This window comes from Mirounga leonina, unplaced genomic scaffold (genome assembly GCF_011800145.1).
Source record: "Mirounga leonina isolate KUSES-001 unplaced genomic scaffold, KU_Mleo_1.0 Mir_168, whole genome shotgun sequence".
In the NCBI taxonomy this organism is placed as follows: domain Eukaryota; kingdom Metazoa; phylum Chordata; class Mammalia; order Carnivora; family Phocidae; genus Mirounga; species Mirounga leonina.
This window is the reverse complement of record NW_023270426.1, coordinates 12,309,616-12,330,585: the sequence shown is the minus strand read 5'-3', so window position 1 is coordinate 12,330,585 and position 20,970 is coordinate 12,309,616. Positions and strand designations below refer to the sequence as shown.

Here is a 20,970-nt window from a genome sequence, read left to right as displayed (position 1 = left end):
ATTGAACTCTGATACCATTCTTTTATAACAAAGGGAAAAATACAGAAAACCAATAAAAGTAGCATGATGCGTTTCCCAAAATGTGTGCCTTGACTCCCTCCTACCGCGGTGATTGCATATCTGATGGAGCAGTTTGCCAAGGAAGTGCATCTTATTATGTGCAAACATCGTGCTTGCAACATGAGTTTCCACTGATGGGAGTATCTGGCACTGGGCTTTCCTAAGACATGTATCAGTAACACCCACCCTGGCCCGGGAAACTTATGAAGTAATAGATCAGCTCAGCACCATCCTGATTAAAATGAAATAGCCAGGAAATGGTGCAAAACTGGGGGGAGATCTTCCTAAGATCTGCTCTTCCTCTGATCAGGGAGACATGGTGATTTTTCACAGAGGGAGTGATTAGGTTTCCACATTCCTAGTTCCTTTACACAGACCCAGCTGATTGATAAGAATGGTAGGAACAATTTAAAAGCTGTTCCCTGTGACTCAGAGGTTTAGCTAAACTGAAACTGAGAATGTTTTCACACATATCAGTTACTCAGAATAATGGGATGTAAAGCGAGAGAGAAGAGGATTAAGGTTTTTTCTTCCCTAAACTTTTTATTTATGATATATATATATATATATATATATATTTTAAGTCACTAGAGGAAAATGTTTCTAAAGTGTGCCCTAGATTCAGTGTAATCTCCAGCTACACAGCAGGAAGCCGAGCTGAACTGCTGTGGGGAAACCACTTTGTACCTTGGCATTTGCTATTTAATAGATTTAAGACTTCCCTCAAACCCTCTTAATAACTATGTATCAGGCTTAGGTAGCGACATTGCTTGGCTCTTATTATAGTGGGTTTGGTTTGGCTTTGATTTTTAATATATCCATTTAAGTAAAAACATGGTTTTTTGGTTTCGGAGCAGGCAAATTCCTCTCAGCAAACCCCTGTAGCATCAGGGTATTGACATAAAGGGATTCAAGGAGCTTCCCAGGCGTGCATACCACGTATTCCATTCCTCGAAGGCAGGCAGGCAAGCTCCCCCACTTCACGCCAACTCATGAGCACAGCCTAGTAAGGAGGGGAGCAGGACCATGATCCCAGCATGGGATAGGCAATCCAGAAGCACCTGCTCATTAAGTCAGTGCATGAATGGACAGCCTCCCTTCCCCCAGCTGCGAACTGTATATCGTACTTTGGGCCTGTGGCTATAAATCTAAGAAGCCGACACCATGGCCTTACGGTTCAAGCCAGACACGGCTAGACGAGGTCTTCCAGGAGACACACCAGTGACCCAGCTTTGAGCCACACAGCACAAAGGAGATTCTGACCACGCCTGGCCACCACTCACTCGCCGGTCCTCCGTCAGGTTTGGCAGAAGGGCAGGGGATTGCAGCCCTGTGGGCACACCAAGCAGTGAGGAGAAAACACACACTCCAGGACCCCGCAGGAAACCTCTGGCCCAAGTTAGAAAAGTGTGGTTGGGAGTAGCACAGATGGGGCCGAATCGGAAAGATTCGGGCCCAGCTAGCCTCTGCCAAGCTTTTAGGAGGAATCCAGGCACTATACAAACAGGACACCGTAGTTCTGGGTAGAAAAGCTCATATTGAACATTCGTTAGATGAAGACACAGGTTTACCATGGTTCCGTGAGGCCAGACTCCCTCGGCGAGTAAGAAGTAAGAAAGTCTCATGCGCTGCTCTCGGCTCCTCCCTCCTATTCTGGGTCCTGTTCCGGAGGGACGAAATGGAAAAGGTCACCCCCTGGCGTCTGTAGAGTAGGGTGGGAGGGCTTTGGCTGAAACCACCAGGAGCTCCCACTTCTCCCTCTCACACCCAGGCTGACTGCCACCACCTGAGCTCAGGGCCAGTGAGCACAGGTTCCTCTCGCTCTGCCCCCAGGCTCCCTGGTCCCTCCCAACCGGAGGCAGCCCTCTGACCTGCTCCAGGCGAGGATACAGCCTCACAAAGCAGAGGAAGGACTTGCAGCATGAAAGACAGAGGGGAGTGTGTTGAGGAAGCTTGCATATCTAAGTTGTGGATAGCACAGCCTCGGGCTGAGTGAAATCCTTGCTGGTGACTTTGCCAAGCAGGGCTTAACATGCCAACTCTGACCACTGGCTTGTAACTGTAATATATCCCACACTGGGCTGGCCGCCCACGGCCTGCAGTGAGAGCTTGGACAAGTCACTTCTCTTTATGCGTTAGCCTCTCACCAGCCAAGTAAAGCAGAGTTCACAAACTGACTTGCTCACTCATGCACACAGGTGTGCTTTTTGCTTCAACACTTTTTTAAATTTTTTAAAAATTTTATCCATTTTTATTAGAGAGAGAGAAAGAGAGAGCATGAGCGGGGGGGTGGGGAGCAGAGGAGAAGCAGACTCCTCGCTGAGCAGGGAGACCAGTGTGGGATTTGATCCCAGAACCCTGGGATCATGACCTGAGCTGAAGGCAGGCGCTTAACCGACTGAGCCACCCAGGCGCCCCTATCCATTTATATTTATTTTACGGTAACCTTGTGTCCTCCACCCGTAGTTGTTCTGTCTTGAATTTTCATCTTGGTTCTGGTGGCTAATTTGGCAGTCGCTCCGTTACTTAAAGCTTAGTTACAAAGAAGGTGTTTTAAGGTGTCTATTAAATTCACAGCTTGCTTCATTAAAAATCGCTTCATTAAAAAAGCAAGCCAACCGTAGTGTTCCCATGGCCGTGCCAGATGGAAGGGAGCTCACTGCTTGTTGCCTGTGCTTTCAGCCCATCCACTGCTGGTACAGGATTAATTTGGAGGGAAAATCCAGTTCCGTGCATAGAAAGAATTACATGACCAGATTCTATTATTTTAAATTGTACTGAACTTGGGTTGAAATACAAATTAGAATCCATGTTTGGAAGAGGACCTTTGGCAGTCTAGCAGGGCTGCCTTCCGCTGGCTCGCTGAGGATGCAAAGACGCAAAACGCCAAGAGTTGCTTCACCCAACTTTTTAAATTTCATTCTGTATTTTAAAAAATACAAAGGAGGGGGTGCCTGGGTGGCTTAGCCAGTTAAGTGTCCGACTCTTGATTTCGGCTCAGGTCATGATCTCAGGGTCATGGAATCGAGCCCCTGCATCAGGCTCTGTGCTCAACGTAGTCTGCTTGTCCGCTGTCCCTCAGCTCCTCCCCTCCCCCCGCACTTGCTCTCTCTCAAAAACAATAAAATAAATTAAAAATACAAAGGAGGATGAAGAATAATGTCTCAAACAGGTGCATCTCCACCACCTAGAATTAACAAACCTTAGCATCTTGTGAGCGACAGACCTTTCCAAGGAACAATGTCTTTGTGGAGACAGACAGAAAACGGCTGTAGTCTTCACTAATTCACCCACAGATGTTCTCTCATACAGGAGAAAACTGAGCCGGGTTTTCCTTAAGCCCATCTGGGCCAAGAATAAGAGGCAGTAAACAAAATGAGACCAATAATCCTGCAAGATTCCGGACCCTTTTAGCTAACTCCCAGTGTAAGAACAAATAGGACGGCGAGCATGGCCACCGAGAGGTCCACTTCTTTGAAGGGCAGGCAGTTAGAAGCTATTATGTGGGAGTTAGGGGTGGCGATAGTGGAGGTGAAACTGTCCCTGGGCAACTGGCAGGAGAGCTTTGTAAAGCGGAGTCTGAGAGAGGAGCGTTGCTGTGTCATCGAATGACCAAAGCTGGAAATCGTCTTTCCCTAAGTCCTGCCACCGGAACTGCCCTGTGCAGGTACAACGTTTCAGGTTGAAAAGAAGGGAGACATTGATTACAGATTTCAGATGCAGCGTTACAGACTCTGCATACGGCCCCCCACTGGGGGCTTCCGCCACCCTTCCCCTTGCCTCTTCAGTTTTGTGTCAATAGCCGGCACTTTTAACTCCAGAGAAAGAATACACATTATTAAACAAACAATGGCGTGAAATATTGCAAGCAGTACATGATTATAGTTAAACGCTGCCTAATGAACAGTTGTATTCGAACGAGCAAAGCCGAGAAGTGTCTTCACTTAGGCAGTGGGAAATCAGTGGCTGTTCAGTCGCAGAGTGATTCCCTATAGGCCTGTTTACGGGAGAAACTTCGTTTTCCAGAAGAGGCACAGATCTTGACATGACCCCCAAATCCAGGGGCAAATGCTTAATTTCACTTTGCGTCCACCTATTTGTAGCCTCAAGATTTCACATCCCAAAGGGTTTTTCTTCTTAAGTTGTTTACCCATTTCCTAGGCAAAAGAGAACTTATATGAGCATCCTGTAGTGCTCATATAACCATCTGATTCCCATGCCTCTGTCCTCATATAGATACTATCCCATTTTGTAAGTAAAGAAGCTGAGACTTTGAGATGGTAAGTCACTCTTCAGAGATCTCAAGTACTTTCAGCCGCAGGGCTAGTAGGTGGAGAAGGCAGAAGAACCCAGGTCTCCATGACCCCCTTAGTCCTTGATGTCCCCAACCATACCTGGCTTCTTCCGTCCTGGCTCGAAAGTACTTCTTTTCTTTTTCTTTTTCTTTTGTTAAGATTTTATTTATGTATTTGACAGAGAGGGAGGGAGAGAGAACACGCACAAGCAGGGGGAGAGGCAGGCAGAAGGAGAGGGAGAAGCAGACTACCCACTGAGCAGGGAGCCCGTTGTGGTACTTGATCCCAGGATCATGACCTGAGCCAAAGGCAGACGCTTAACCGACTGAGCCACCCAGGCGCCCCAGAAGTACTTCTTTTCACTTGTTCGTTGACATGGACGCACACAAGCACTCACTGAGCCAAGGGCTTCTCCACCCATAGCCAGCCTTCCTAAGAGACTAGATGTACCGATGATTAAAGCCCTGATCTCCTCTTAACACTGAATTCGCCTGTTAAACCTAAAGCTGCTAGTTAAGGGGGTGGGCGAATGAATGGGCAGAGCACAGGATTTTTAAGGCAGTGAACCTACTCTGAACAATGGTGGATACATGTCATTTTGCATTTGTGCAAGCCCATAAAATTACAGTATTAAGAGCGAACCCTAACAAACTCTGGACCCTGGCCTACTAATGACGTGTCAGTAGAGGTGCATCGACTGTAACAAATGCACCACTCTGGTGGGGATGTTGAGAATGGGGGAGTCTCTGCAGCTGTGCGGGTAGGGGGCATATGGGAACTCAATTTTACTATGAACCTAAAATTGCTCTTAAAAATAAAGTCTGTCTGGGGCGCCTGGGTGGCTCCATCTGTTAAGCATCTGCCTTCAGCTCTGGTCTTGATCCCAGGGTCCTGGGATCGAGCCCTGTGTCGGGCTCCCTGCTCAGTGGGGAGTCTGCTTCTCCTTCTCCCTCTTCTTTTGCCCCTCCTCCCCCAGCTCATGTTCGCTCTCTCTCGCACACATTCTCTCTCTCAAATAAATAGTCTAAAAAATTAAAGATAAAGTATTGAAAGAAACCACACAGACTTGAGCTGGGTCGGATTGAGAGTGGGATAGTGGACTGGCATTGCTTCTCTGTGCCCCTTCCCTCTGCCCCCCCACCCCCCCGCCCCAAGTCCGAGGTAGCCCAAGCTCTTAGTTACGGCAGCCTGGTAGGAGCTGAAGAGGTCGTTCATTTCCAAGGACATTACACACCCTTTCTTTTTTTCTTCTCATCTAGTTACTCCTTCTCCACATTTGAGTCTTCATTTTACTGAGTCATTTGGTCCCCAGTTTCTTCCGAGATTTCCCCTCAGGGAGAGATATCATTAGAAAGCCCCACAAACGCAATAGTGTTAAGAGCCTTTTCCCTCCTTTCATGAACGGCTGTGAAGGCTAATCACTCATAATGTGGCTGTCCGCATTTGTGATGTAAACTTCTTTAAGGACTGTCCTCTAGATCTTTCAAGTTGGTAAAACTGGTTTTGCAACGCACGAAGGAAAACACTGGCTTTTCTCTTGAATTACTGGCATAACTGCCTCATTGCTTCCCTTGCTTCCCTTTCGTGACAGGTGCAGCAGATTTGGGGAAAGATAAGAAAGACCCTATCGGTTCTGGTGCCTTGGCTTCTCCCTCCTTCATCTTTCACTAACTGTGTCTTTCTGTCCCTCATCAACTGCCTGCCTGCATGCTCTCAGACAGGACCCTGTAATATCATCTGATAAAATTTCTTTGCAATCCATTATTACAGTTAGAGGGATAGATTTACACCGCAACGGACGTGCGAGAGGAAAGTTAGGATTGTATGTGTATAATGTGAGGGAGAGAGAAAACTCATCTGAAGCTTCTAGTTCACTGAAAAATGGGTTTAATTCTTAGGTACACCACTTAGGAAAATGTATAAAAATCTGCTTGTGAAGATTGAGTTCAGATTAAAAGAAGAAAAGGAAATATTTTCTACTCATTACTTGACCATTACTTTGCCTCCAGCAATGCTATTAGAAACAGGAAGTTGGAATAGACAGTGAGGTTCAAAATCTTCTGGGGTGCGGAGGGAAAATGGCTAATATAGCATATATGAAATGCTGGCAAGTGGCTGCAGCAGGAACATTGTAAAATAGGATTTATAGGCATTTAAGGACTTTTATCTGGGAAGAATTAGTAAAAGCAGAAATTGGGAGATGAAGGGAAAATATCCACCGTCCTAGAAAACAATGCCTCCACTCCTATTTTCCTACATCCAAAGGCTCGATCGTTGCATGAAAAGTGGGAGATTCCGGGAGAAAAGGCATGAGAGACGGGAGGAATAAAATCGCTCTAATGTTTTTCTGAACACCGACCTATCTGCTTAAAGTCTCCGACTCTAATGTTGAAACCCAGAAGTCATCCATACACGAAAATATACACACTTTCAGCTCTTTGGGAGACATACCTGCAGATACATACCTGAGAAATAACCCAGTTAGATGAAGATGTGGCCAGGCAAAAGGAACACCAATCAAAATTCACGCTGGGTGGAAGGGCTCTTTAGCGGAATCTACAAGACACTTCGAAGTGTTTTTACCAACGGGCTTTTCCAGTCTCAGATTTGTTAAGCGGCTTTATTGAGATTTAATTCATGTAACATACAGTTCCCCCACTTAAAGTGTACGGTTTGGTGACACCTAGCGTATTCACAGAGGTGTGTGATCATCACCACCATCTCCTGTAGGACATTTTCATCACTGAAAAAAGAAACCTCCTACTTCAGCCTTCACTCCCTGGTCCTCCCCCCGCTGCTACCTCCAGCCCTGGGCAACCACTAATCTGTTTTATCTCTCTGTGGATTTGCCTATAAATGGAACCGTACAATACGTGGTCCTTTGTGATCAGCTTGCTTCACTTAGTGTAACGTTTGTAAGGTCTAGTCTCAGATTTTGCAGAAAACGTATCTTAATCTTCCTGGCTATTATTTTATGTATTCTTGATCCCTTCCCAATACCCTCCTTAATATACAACTCCTACTAGTTATCACGGACTGAGTGCTTGCCCTGCGCCCCTGTTCTGGACACTCGACATTCTATTTGTGTCTCCATTTTAGAAAGGAGGACACTGGTACAGAGATGTCAGTGGCTCTTTTTCCTCTTCAAGTGTTGCCCCTTCCCTATCACAGTTTATGAGCTGAAACCCCGTTCATTTTTTTTCTTTTATTGTATGGAAATCATATGCACATTGATTTTTTTTATATTGTCTGAATGCTTTCCATCTTTGCTCAGTGTGAGTCCTTTTCTTCCTTTAAGCCCATTAATTTAATTTGGTTGCTTTCGTGGCTCTGCTGTCCTGCAGCCATACAATTAATTTTTTAAATATCACATTTTGTGCCCTAGGTTAATTTTTTTTTTAAACCAGCATCTAGGGAGAAATTAAGGATTCTCGGACACAGTCAAATCCTACTACTGCCCCCATTCTTAAATTTTTCAAAGCTCAGAAAGGTGACCTGAACCAAGCAGTGTCTCAAGACAATTTAAGGAAATACTCTAGAACAGTGTTTATTCCCCTCAGATCTGTTTGAGAAGCTGATAAAAGCTTGAACTCTCTCCCCTGAAAGGCGCAGACATCTGGTGTTCAAATACAGTCTCCAAGGGCTCTCAGGTTTTCCAAAGCTCTGCACCTTAGTCAAGGACCCCTGATCTGGAAAGACAGTTATGTAAATGGCGAGGGAACATGTAAGTTTTCCAAAAGTGTCTCCTGCCCCCTTACAATGTTTTGCACATGAGAAGTAAGGGAAATTTCTCAACACTTCGCGGCAAATTCCCTCTTCCCTGAGGAGGCCGCATTATAATTCTTTGGGTGCCACAGTCGTGCATATGGTTTGCTAGTCTTGAAGGGAGAGCTAGTGATTTAGTTATGCACTGGGCTAGTTATTAACTCAGCTTCTTCCATGCTTGGCTTGGTTCTGCATGGGGACCTACTCGGGGCACATGTCTCCGGATCACTCAAGCTAAAAATGTCCATGTGTCTCCCAGCTGGAATGGAGCTTTCCCACAGACAGCACCTGTGTTCATCCAGCTGGACTCCTGCTTGCCCTGTTTGCCAGTCCTTGATGTCGTGACCCATGTCATTTGAACTGCCCCTTAAGAATGTCTTCCCTGAAGACAGCTCTGTGAGCCTTGTAGCAAAATGGTCCCTAAACAGTGACCCTAATCAAGAGAAGCAATGCCATCAAATACCACCATGGCATAGTTCTGCCTAGCATTCTGATACTCAGGGCCCTGTACCCAATGAAGGGTGTCCCAAAAGTCCAGGGGAGCAATAAAGACAGGTGGTTGAGTTGGCCTGGACAGAAAGACGGAGACTCTCTAATCTAGATGTGAGGAGGCTTGGGAAGGACACGTCCGAAATCTTGAAAATCATGAACGGCTTCGACAGTGAGCCCATGGAGTGGGTAGCACCATCCAAATGGCTTACAGGCTAGGGGGCTACCATCGAAATTTGAGGACAGGGAGATTTAAAAATAAAAAGGTATCAGCAAATACTGCAACACAGGGACTTAGGCCACTGCCTGAAGTGGAGCCTTGAGAGATTCCAGATCCAGTCATTGCTAGGAGGTACCTCATGTCAGCAAGGTCAGCTGGGCCATCTTGTCTATTTGGGATCCTTTTTGGCAGCAGGTGGCCCTGGTGAGACTGTCTCTTCTGTCCTCCATCCTGCACGTGCTCCATGTTTCACTGCAACCCTTCCCCCACACTCCGCTCGAGGAGGAGGGAGGGGTGGGAGGGGGGTGCTCACACTCATATCGTTACTCTACCTCTGAGGGACACCGATTTTTTAAATATCCCATTTTGAGGACCTGGCTGTGAATTTGATTTCTCTCTATATATATTCCTTTAAACATCCCCAATGACCAAAACAGAGATTTGTTATCCTTATTCCTATTATTCATCAGAATCTCCTCTTTGGTCCAGGGTTCCAGTTGGGGCTCTTACTTGGTACACTGTCCTGGCACTTTTTGCCCCGTGATCCTGGCCTTCTGCTGGAAGTAATTATTCAAAGCTTCAGAAACCTGGGGTCCAACAGCAGGCCAGCAGAGGGGGTGTCAGGTGCCAGCCAGGGGCCCCATAAGAGCCAAATGAAGCAGGGCTCAGGGACCTGGGGCTGCTGGTGGCATCCTGTTGATAACAGACTACACGGTATGATGCCATTACCTCCCAGAGCAAATCATTTCTATGTTTGGCATGATGCATGCCAATTATCAATTTCTTCTGGAAATGTCTGTTTCCTTGCCCTCTAGCCTCCCTTCTTCATCTCCTCTTCTTACGTCTCTGGCTTTCCACTGATCACATATGCCACATAATTCTGCAGCATCCTTCCATATTTTGGATAAGCAGTCTCCATTTGGCTGTGATCATGTCTGCATGGTGATGATCTAAAATAATTAGAGCAAAATGATTCCCATTTTTGCTTATATCTGAAGTTGTGATAATGTATAAAATTATTTTGCCATCTAGTCCTGCTGTGCCGCCAATCTTATCTTTGGAAAACTTCAAACCGTTGGTGTGGGTGTGCGTCGCATTTGTTTAAATAATGCCACCGCCAAATTACAAGGTCTCCGACACGAATATGGTATTTATGGAGCATTATAGCCCATTAATTGGCTTACTGGCCTAAATCCTCCAGGGACCATCACAGATCTCCAGGGTGCCCTTGAACGTACGCTTCAGCCAAATCACAGCTGTGAATGCCAGCACCACTGCTGAGCATGTGTCTGTGGCAGAAATTGCTGGACCGTATTTGACCAGCAGAGCCAGGGCGAGTGGTCTTATGTATGTATTATGTATCTCAGTTAAACTCATCCTGTTTCTGCTCCAAGTGATCCTCTGGTCAGAAGGATTCATATTCTTCCTTGGCTCATATTTATCAAGCACAGATTAAGTATTTTAGGAAATGGGAATATAACTGCGAACAGGCCAGAATGTTCTTAATGTTGTATCTTAATAGAGCTTACCCGCTAGGGAGACAGACATGGGATAAATAAGTCAATGAATGAAAAGGTTATTTCTGATAGTGATAAAACTTATAAAGGAAGAACCAAGTTGTCATAAAGAATAACTTGGTGAGAGAAGGTGTGGTGGTTCTTCTCGGAAGAGGTGACCTTGGAGCAGAGAAGTGACCCAAAAAGGAGCCAGACATGGGAAAAAGTGTGCCAGGGAGAAGGACCAACCCCCACAGAGGCCCTCAGGCAGGAACCAGCTCAGTATTTCCCAAATCAGGAAGAAACACCAAGAAGGCGCATGGCTTGAGAGGTCAAAGGAGCCAGATTCCAGGTGCCTAAACTTTTGCCTCACGGACCCACTGGTGCTCTGTTGAAGCCTGTGGATCCCTTCAGAATCATGGAATGCATGGATGGCCCACTTGGAATGCAGCGATAACCCATTACACTCTAATACAGCTATCAAAGTATTGAAAACACCAAAGTTGTGATGTAAAATCTAAGTGCTTCTTTAACACAATTTGTGGCAGATCTGATAACCAACTCTGAGGTAGCAATATGTCACGATGTCTGCCGCAACGTAACGGGATGTGAAATATCTGTGATTTTCATTGATCACAAAGCCACAGGTACTGCTCATACCAGTAAGATTTTCACCATAACTCAATGAGATGCTAGATTTCAATTAGAGGTTGTGAAAATCCCCATCCCCAAATCACAGATCCCACGAATCCTACCCTTGGACCCCAAACAACCTGGGCCGCATCACGCAGGGCTCGTGGGCCACGGCGAGGTGTTAGACTCTGTGCCGTGGGGAGCCACCAGGGAATTTGAAGCGAGAGAAGTAGGGTAGTCTTGCTGCTTTAGAGAAACTGGATTCGAGGATACCAGGAACAGGAGGGTGAGGAGGCAATTGCAGGTGAGAGGCGAGGCTGGCTTGGAAGTGTAGTGGCGCTGGAGAGAGAGACGTGAATGTGTTCAAGATGTATTCCAGAAGAACCAACAGGACGCATGGCTCTCTTGCCTGTGGGGCACGGGGATGAGGAGAGGCACAATCAGGATGGGGTGGAGGGTATTGACAGGAGCCAGCAGGTGCTGTGGGACAACATGGGTGGGAGCTGAGTGATGCCGGTGAACCCAGGGCCCCGTGGTGGACCTGGTCGAGTTTGACACATTGCTTGCACAGACAGATGTCTAGGAAGCAGTGAATGCACAGCCTGGGCTCAGAAGAGCTCTGGGCTGAAAGACGAGGCACACGCTCTCTAGTTGAACCTGATGTCTTGAAGAAAAGTGGGAACTTGAGGCAGAGAGAGAGGGTCCTTCACCACTCCCCTCAAAGCCGCACCGTCCTCACTCCTGTGAGGGAGACTCCTGTTTTTTTTTACTCCCCCAAAGAGGTGAAAAAACTTGATGAGCAGTTGGGGGAGCTAACGGGGGGCCACTGGAAAGCAGCCTCTCTGCTCTCATTTTAGCCCCTGCATGGTGCTACTTCCCCAACCTTACCCACTGTGGGAGCAAACAGAAATTAGGATCAAGATTTCATGGAGTTATACATGAAACTAATATAATACAGTAGAACACTCTATGTCCATTACACTTCAATTAAAAAAAATTTTTTTAAAGAAAAAAATATTTTGTAGGATTCTATGTAGTGCAAAAGCAAGCTGAGGGAAAGAGTTGAAAGAACAGTAGGCTGGAGATCTCAAACCCTGGCTCCTCTACCATGTAACCTTGAACAAATAGCTTAACCTCACTGGGGCTTAAGATCCTAATTCAAAATGGGAATAATAACACCACCTGCTGTTATGAAATGCCGTGAAAATATCTGGCATATAACAGGCACTCAGTGCATATTTTTGGTTGAAACTGAGTTATATAATTTTTAAATGGACATGTGACATTGTCCCTTTCTCGTGTAGTTCAACGTAGTTTTCAGGTAGAAAAAAACAGATTGTAATTGTGAAAAAAACAGTACAAAGGACCTTGAATGATTTACTGGATTTCTCATGCTGTTTCATGACCTGTGGAAAAACAGATGGCATTCCACAATTACTTATATCTTAAAAAAAAAACAAAAACACTTGAACAGAAACTACAGGTTTTTCACCTTGTAGCAACAAAATAACGTGTAGATATTTCTCTTCGAAACCTAAAAAGACGGATACCTAAGGATCTCTACTCCAGAAGGCTAAACGCAATGAACTTCAGGACCTGATGTCTACCCACCAACAAAAGTGTCTCCTCACCAATTTTCCGGTCAGGGCTAGTGGCATCCAGATGTTTATTCATTCATTTTCATCAAACGCATTGACTGTGTTCCAGCCCTGCTCTTAGATGGAGGCAAACAAGGACGAATGGAAATGAAGTCCCTGTCATCACAGAGCTCTCAATGAAGTAGGGAGCAAAATATAAGCAAGTGAACAGACAAAGAGCATCTTTTCAGAGTGTCTTGGGCTCTGTAGAAAATGTAGCCAAGCACTGTTTGTAGGCGCAAGGAGTGTTTGCAATTCAAAGGTACCATTTGAGCTGAGACCTAAATGATCGGAAGGAGCCAACTGTGCAAGAATCTGGGCAAAGCCTGTCCCCGCCCCGCCGTATGGGAACAGGCATAGGTAAAGGTTGGACATGAAGTGGGAGAGAGAGTAGAAGACATGGTCAGAGAGGTAGGCAGGTGTGAGGTCTGGTCTTGTAGTCCTAGGTGAAGAGTACGGACTTGATTCTGACCATTAGAGAGCCTTAAGCAAAGGAGCAACATGCTCTGATGGATGGATGTTCAAATTAACCCAACTGATTTTGGAGCCAGACCATTGGGAAGCCAGAGTGGAAGCAGGGAGGCTATTGCCTCCCATGGACGAGATGATCATGGCCCAGGGATGGCAGCCATGGATGTGGAAGGAAGCACAGAGATTGCAGATACCAACTGAAGGTGGTGCCGATAGGCGAGGTATGGAGTGTAAGACAGAAAGGAAAGGGCCGGCTGAGCAACTGGGTGGGTGGTGATGTCATTCACTGAGATGGAGGAGACGTGGAAAAAAGTATGTGCTAAATCAAGAGTTCTGTTTCGGACAGATTGAGTTTAAGTCGTCTGTTAGTCATCTAAGTGGAGATGTTGAGTGGGCTGTTGAATACGCACATCTGGAGCTTTGGAGGGAGGCCAAGGCTGGAGAAGGACATTTTAGGATCACGAGCAAATCCTCTGTGAAGTTTTCATTTGAGATGCGTTCCTGCAATCCTGGTTAAATGGATATCCAGAGCAAGCATCTCCTTCAGCTCCCCCAGAATCAGAATTTCTTTCTGGGCGATTTCAGCTGTCCTGGAAATTCACTGACAGACTGGAGTTCAGGGATTTAAAATATCAGTAGGAGTTTGTTTGGTTTTGTTCTCTGTTGTGTCTCAAGTGAATGGAAATGCATGATTTTCATGTTTCATCGTAATCTCTAGATCATGCAAAGGACCCGTCACATACCCGTCTGATCACTGCACTGCCCCTTTGACCTTTCAGTTCCCCAGGCAAGCGGACAGCTTAGTGTGAAATGAGTTGGGCTTCGAAAATAAGACCCATGCCAAAGAAGGTAAGCCCTTGGTTAATAACTCTGCCAAGTGCCAGATTAACAGGAGACACTCAAGCAGATAAACCCATTGAGAAACCATGGTGCAACCTTGCCTTCTTTTTCCTTTTCCTCTCCATAAATTTGTGATGGTTCTATCAGTTGTCATCCCTTCTGTAAGTTTCTTCCATTCTCATGATGGTTTCTCATTAAGGAGATTCATGGGGAACGTTGTAATCAGTCAGAACTACTAGCCACCAGAGTCTAATCTGGCTCCGGTACAAACTGACCTGCACGCGGTCCTGTCTACCTTGAGGATTTAAGCCGATTAGCTCGAAGCCTGGGAGACAGAATCTAATGTCCTAGAACTCGGCACCCCCTTCACCCCTACCCCCTGAGTAAGGGACTTAACAAATTGACACTGTAATTATATCCGAACCCACAGTTAGCCCACCTTGGAAGGCATCACTTGTGCCCGGCTCACCTTGGATGTTACACTTAGGGCCGGTGAATGACTCTGTCGCTGGAGGAATGCTGCTTACATTCCCTCTGCTGTCTCTGGCCCTATGGTGCTGATCGCCATGGCGGGGGGGTGGAGGGGCTGGGGGGTGAGATCTGTTTTGTTTAGACTATTGGGCTGGTTTTTGTACCTATTTCCAACATCAGATCAGTCTCCTGGTTCGGAAATGGGTTAGTGATTGGAATGAGATCACCACAGAGAAATAGGCAGCTCACTGCCAGGGCTCTCAATGGCACAGTCTCTGAGCTTTATGTTTCTGATGGAACCAGAGAACAGAAGGCAGGAAGGGTGGCCGGCTTGCCGACAGATCCCCTGGCCGCCGCGTGGGTGAGCTGGCCTGGTGAGCGATGCCATACAAATTAGTACTCTCAAGCATCAACCTTGGCTTTTAAAGCACAGCTAACCACCAAGTCTAAGCAGAAGACTAATGTTAAACTAAAGCCCCTTCAAGAACGATCTTCTAGGGCGCCTGGGTGGCTCAGTTGGTTAAGCGACTGCCTCTGGCTCAGGTCATGATCCTGGAGTCCCAGGATCGAGTCCCGCATCGGGCTCCCTGCTCGGCGGGGAGTCTGCTTCTCCCTCTGACCCTCCTCCCTCTCATTCTCTCTGTCTCAAATAAATAAATAAAATCTTTAAAAAAAAAAAAAAAAAGAACGATCTTCTAGTTGCAAAAGCTGTCCACAAGTGGCAGGATAAATTAGTATCAGGCACCCAGGGGAACTTCGTACACCAATAAACACATTGAAGGTATGCGCCTCCTTCTACCCACTTCATCCCCTCACCACCCACTGCCGCCGCCGCCGTTTTTTTTTTTAACTAAGAATGATGATAGAATAGATTACTTTGGAGCACTGTCTTTGGAGCTAGACAACATGGATCAAAGCCAAGGCCAATCTTTTATAAGTCGTTTCACTGCTCTGTGCCTCAGTTTCCCTATCTGTAAAACGCTGCCGATAATAGTGGTACCTCTTTCAAAGGTTATTGCAGAGTAAATCAGTTACTTCACGTAGCATAAAGATAGTGCTTTGCATATCATAACGTGTGAGTAAACATAAGCTACTGTCATTGACTGAACATTGTAAATGCCGGATGTGTGAGATTCGAGTGATATAAAGCGTCCACCTCAGGTCAGGTGGCAAGACGGACACACAAACCAACCTGCCGTTCTGCCCCGGCCTCCTCTGTATTACAAATATGAGAAATGAAGATGCTACTAAAGAATAGGTCTAATACTCTATGTATAATAAGTATAACTGATTAGAGAGGCACAAGGCATAACAACAAAAAATCAAATTGAACAATAATTGAGATCAGTCTTTTGTCTATTATGAATTAGGCCACAATGTCTCTGAGATTAAAGCCCAGACATTAGACCTCATTGTGATGTGGTAAAAGAATTAACATACAACAGACTAGTAGCCTAAGAATATTTTTTAAAATTACCATAACATCCTGGCCAGCCAATCCTTCAGCTATCTGCTGAACCAGTAAAACAGCAGGACTTACTGTATCCCACCTAGCTGAAAATTTGCCAGAAATCTAGTGCACGCACACATACACACACACACACACACACAAGTGCCATTTGGTGCAGAAAGAAAATGTAAATATGGAAAGCAAGAAACAGCAAAGTGAGGCTGGCTTGAATCCCACCTCTACCACCCACTTGCCGTCTATCCTTAGGTGAATTAGTAAACTCTCTTCTCCCCTGTGTCCGAAACTGTAAAATGGGGATAATGTGAGCACGTGCTTCACAGCATTATTGCAAGGCCTCAATGAGATGGTGCATAATAAACTCAACTTTCTAGCCCTGAGCTTGCCCCCAGCCATAGCTCAGTACTGTTGTTTGTTTGTTTGTTTGTTTGTTTCCTGCTGTAGTTCACAAAGCACTAGCTGGACACCTCCCTTCCCAATTCCCTCCTCTCTCCTTATCTCTCACTCAGTGTCCCTCACTCTCTCTCCCGATGTTTTGTACACAACTAATAAATACATATTTATTTACATGGGTAATCCATGTTCATTTGAGAAAAGCAAGAAAATACATACAAAGCAAAAAAAATTAAAGACGACTCATGATTCCACCACCAAGAGTAGCCGCTATTTTGCTAGGAATCCTTCTGGTCTTTGTCTATGTAAATCCACTCCATCTACGTAGGTGTAAATGTCTATGTGCTTGTAAATACATCATTACCTATACAGGGTCGTACAATAAATTCTGTCCAGTAGAACTCTCCTCCTGCTCAGCAATATATCACGGCAGTAAATATAAAATGTACATTATCATTTGAAATTACTCTGTGGTATTCTAAATAAATTCTGTAATATATTTAGACAGTCCCCTTTCACTAGAAATTTGAGGTGTAATCAGATTTTCTCTGTTATAAACTCTGCTTGTGTAAATATCCCATATCAACTTATTTGGATACTTTGGCAAAGAGCAATTTTTTTTATTCATCAACAGATATTGCCAGCGGTCTTGTTCATGGGACCTGCATTTGTGTAAGAGATAAATAACATTTGGGGTTCTGAAGAAGTCACAGATTTTAACATAATACTACCTATTTAAAGAGCTTCATACCTGGGGCACCTGGCTGGCTCAGTCAGTAGAGAATGCAACTAGTGATCTCAGAGTTGTGAGTTCAAGCCCCACACTGGGCTTAGAGCTTACTTTAAAAACAAACAAACAAACAAAAAACACAAATGATTTCATACATAAATATGACCCAGGAGTAAATAACATAAAGAGTAAGCTAAGCCAAAAAAATACATATATATATATAGTTAATAATGTGCAGAATCCAGATATTAGATGATCACGTACATATAAAAAGGCCTAGAAATTTTTCAGGAATATAGAAAATCAAAGAACAATTAGAAAATGAGAAACTGGGAACCAGTAGTAATGCTAATCTTGCCTGTGTGATTTATCTTACACCAGACGGAGATAACCAATGATTTGTAATTACTTCCTTCCACACCTGAGTCATTTCATTGGGTAATGTCAGGGGCCACATAGATAAATAAAATACTAAATTAATTTTCATAAAATGTATTCAGAATTCTCCAGCAGAAGGAATTGGAGAAAGTCTTTGCCAGGAAGTTCAGCTTGTCTGCTTACATCTGTTGCATACTTATTGAGAATCTACTATGTTCCAGCAAGTGAGGACACAGAGAAAAGTAGGCCAGGCTTCCAGATCTGTTTCCAGGGAAAATCTGCAAGAGGAATCAGGTTGCTGCAATTTGGGGAACATTGTTTAAGGATCTGGATTTCTGAATGTCTTATAATTTTAATATTTTTCAAATATTTTACAGATAGGACATCTGAGCAAAAGTAGAGAAATCTGAGTCTTCTCCTCACTTTGACCCTTAAATCACATGAAGCAATCATTTAACCTTGCTCCATAAAGTTAGGAGAATCACGCCTGATTTCTACTCTCCACGTCATAGCGATAGTCCCAGTATTTAGGCAAGAAAATGTAAATTAGTAAGAGCTTGTTGAATTTCTTTGAAGCTGCTGAGATGTGTGGGGTAACATGACAACGCGTGGCAGGGTCTCTGTCCTTTGCACTTGATCACTTAGGTATTTCTGTGAAATTTTTCTATTGCTGTATTTCTATTCAGAGAACACGTCATCTCCCCATGATCTATTTACTCGGGTCCATTGTTGAGCCGAGGCTGACTTCCTTCAGCCTCTCCGCACACTTGTAAGGTGGGTGGTCCCTGGAAAGTGGTGTGCTGGGCACTGCGGGTCACTTAGCGTTTGCCTCAGCCAAACACTCAAGGCCGGGCACCTCCCGGAAAACCTCTTCACTGCCTTTTCCCTCCTGTCTCTTCCGCTCACTCCCTGAGGCTTCTGCTGGCCCTCCCGCCACTCTGTTCTCACCTCGCTTGCCCTTTCCTCAGGTCTTCTTTCCGTCTCTTCCTCCCGCCCTGGAACATGGTCTCTCCTTCACCCTCCACTGTGCACCACCCCGTCCTGTGTCCCCTGTCACGCTCATTTCCCTCCCACCAATGCTTGTGCGGGAAACTCAGCCCTGGCCACCGGGAGTGTCTGCTCTGCAGCCCGTAATGCTCCCATCCGGGGGCCAGCCGTGGCACCGCAAAGCCCCCGTTTGCTTATGGGACGAGATGGAAGACACTTAGCCCGCGTCTCTTCCTACCCCATCAACTGTGCTTGAGCCCCTCCTCTGAACCCTTTGGCCTCGGCTAGTACTACACGGGGTAGTGAGATGGGAGTATTGGGAGACATGTTCCAGTCCTAATCTGAAGAAAAGCCCCCAGGCCTCATTACCGTTATGCACCAACACCAATATGTAAGCATGACTTTTCCCAGAGTGGATTATGGAAAGCATTTCAGCAGGCGTTCAGCAATTCCCTAAGTGGGAGCACAGCAACTGTTTCCCATCCTGTAGGAATTCTCATGACCGGTCTTTCAACAAGCACAAAGTTTTCACTACCCTTTTGGGGGCTGGTTCAGCCCCCAAATTGGGCGGTACAGTTAGGATGTCAGGGTCCTAACACAGGGAGGGGCATTACTGAGTTCATGGAGTCACATGAGTCTCAGTCTGTGGGGGATCCCCAAAACCACCCTTGGGCTCCTATGATTGACTAGAAGGCCTCACAGGAATCAGAAAAGTTCTTTTCCTCATGGTTACAGTTTATAACAGCAAAAGGATACCAATTAAAATCAGCAGAGGGAAAGGGTCCAGGGGGTAAAGTTCAGGAGAAACCAGGCGCAAGCTCCCAGGTGTCCCCTTCCAGTAATGTCACACAAATCTGCTTAATTTTCCCAGCAACAATTTGTGACAACACATACCAAGTATTACCACCCCAAGCCTTGGTGTCTAGGGTGTTTATTGGGGTCAGTCACATAGGCATGCAGCGCCTGCCTGTCTGCCCTCAGCTCCTCAGACTCCAGCCCCCCACGGTGAACATAGGTGTTCAGCATAAATCACATTGTTGGCATAAATGATTTCATTATACTCTTACCATACAGCCCAGGGCCTCAGGCATACAGAGACATTCATAAAAGCAAAATATTGCAAGGACTCAGAGCTCATCTCCAAAGAGCCAATCTTGAAAACGGGTCTTTCTGGGGAACATGCACGATTTGAGCAACCCAGGCCTGCTGAGTTAACCCCTTCCTGCAGACATTCCCAGGGTCAAGACACTGGAAGCCTTTGGCCACACGACAGCACTTCTCGTATCTCAACTCTTACCTTCTGGAAATAATATCCTCTCTATCTTCCCGTAGGGCCAGTGTTCAAAATAATAACCTCTGAACTGTTTTCAAAAACAGCAAAGACACTTTAAAATCACGATTTTTGTCATCATCGTCACTGTCGTCATGTCAAAGTATTATCAATAATCACTGTTATCCGGGGAGGCGGGATATGGAAATGAGCCCTTAATGCTTCCCTGTGATCTCAGAACAGGTCCGAAGCGCCCGTGTCCCGTTTCGGAAGACAGAGTGCTGTGTCTCCGCTCCACGCCGGCCTCTAACCGTGACCTTGCTTTTCTCCGTCTCCCCCTCTCCCCCCGGCAGTGGCTCCGAAACCCGGGCCCCCAGCATGAGAAGCGGACCCTGTTCGGAGACATGGTGTGCTTCTTGTTCATTACGCCGCTGGCCACCATCTCGGGCTGGCTCTGCCTGCGGGGCGCCGTGGACCACCTGCACTTTAGTAGTCGGCTGGAGGCCGTCGGACTGATTGCACTCACTGTGGCACTCTTCACTATTTACCTCTTTTGGACACTAGTAAGTATGGCCCCCGGGCCGGGGGCTGGGGTAACTGGAGCCGGCAGCCTCCCGGCTGGTGCAGCCTTGCCCCCGGGTTGTAGCCCGGCCCGCTTGCCCCGCGGAAGGCAGATCTGCAGGTGCTGGCTGGAGCGCGGGACGGGGTGATGCCCGCGCGTGCAGGCGCGTGGATGTGCGGGCGCGCTGCTGGGAAGAGCAGGTGAAGGAAAGAAAAAGCCCAGCTCCTGGGAGCCCGCCAATCGAAGCCATTTCCCTCCTCCAGGGTTCTGGGACGCCATCCGCGACGAGGCACGGCGTTTTCTCCCTCTAGTTTATGTTCCCCACTTTTGCCGGGATGGTAGCGGATTAGGAATGATGCACTTGGCCACTGAGGCTGTCACTGTCCCACTGCTGGTTCTTTTCTTCCTACTCCTGGACGCAGCCTAAAGTCTTGGCTGGACGTGGAGCTGCGTTTTGCCGGATGATAATTCTGTGTGTTGGGATATTGACCCCGCTGCCCATAAAAACGCCAGTTTATCTGGCCGAGAAGCCGCCACCAAAGAAACCCATTTCCCAGTAAGCGTGCCTGCTGTATACGAGGCAGGATTCTTAAACCCGTCTGTTTTTTTCATTCTTAACTCCTGAAGAGAGTTGAGTGCTTGGGCAGCGGTTGGCACAGCATTGATCTCACTCTTTGTTTCCCTCCGGGAGCTGCGGGGAAGAACGTCACCCCCCTCTAGACTCGTTTCAGAAACCGGGCGCCCTGCTTCCTGGCAGGACTCTGCTGTGCCTGCTCATTTCTCATCGGAGCACGTGCCATGGTTA

General features: G+C 46.3%; 1 protein-coding gene across 3 annotated transcripts in view; it reads left to right on the top strand.

The window, feature by feature from the left end:
• The window catches only part of MARCHF3 (membrane associated ring-CH-type finger 3), a 133,024-nt gene that overhangs the window by 105,759 nt on the left and 6,295 nt on the right, over positions 1-20,970 (top strand). For all 3 annotated transcript variants that reach the window (XM_035014029.1, XM_035014031.1, XM_035014030.1), the window contains one exon: positions 19,957-20,166. In XM_035014029.1, the coding sequence (XP_034869920.1) occupies positions 19,957-20,166 (210 nt within the window). The remainder of the gene's footprint in view (positions 1-19,956; positions 20,167-20,970) is intronic.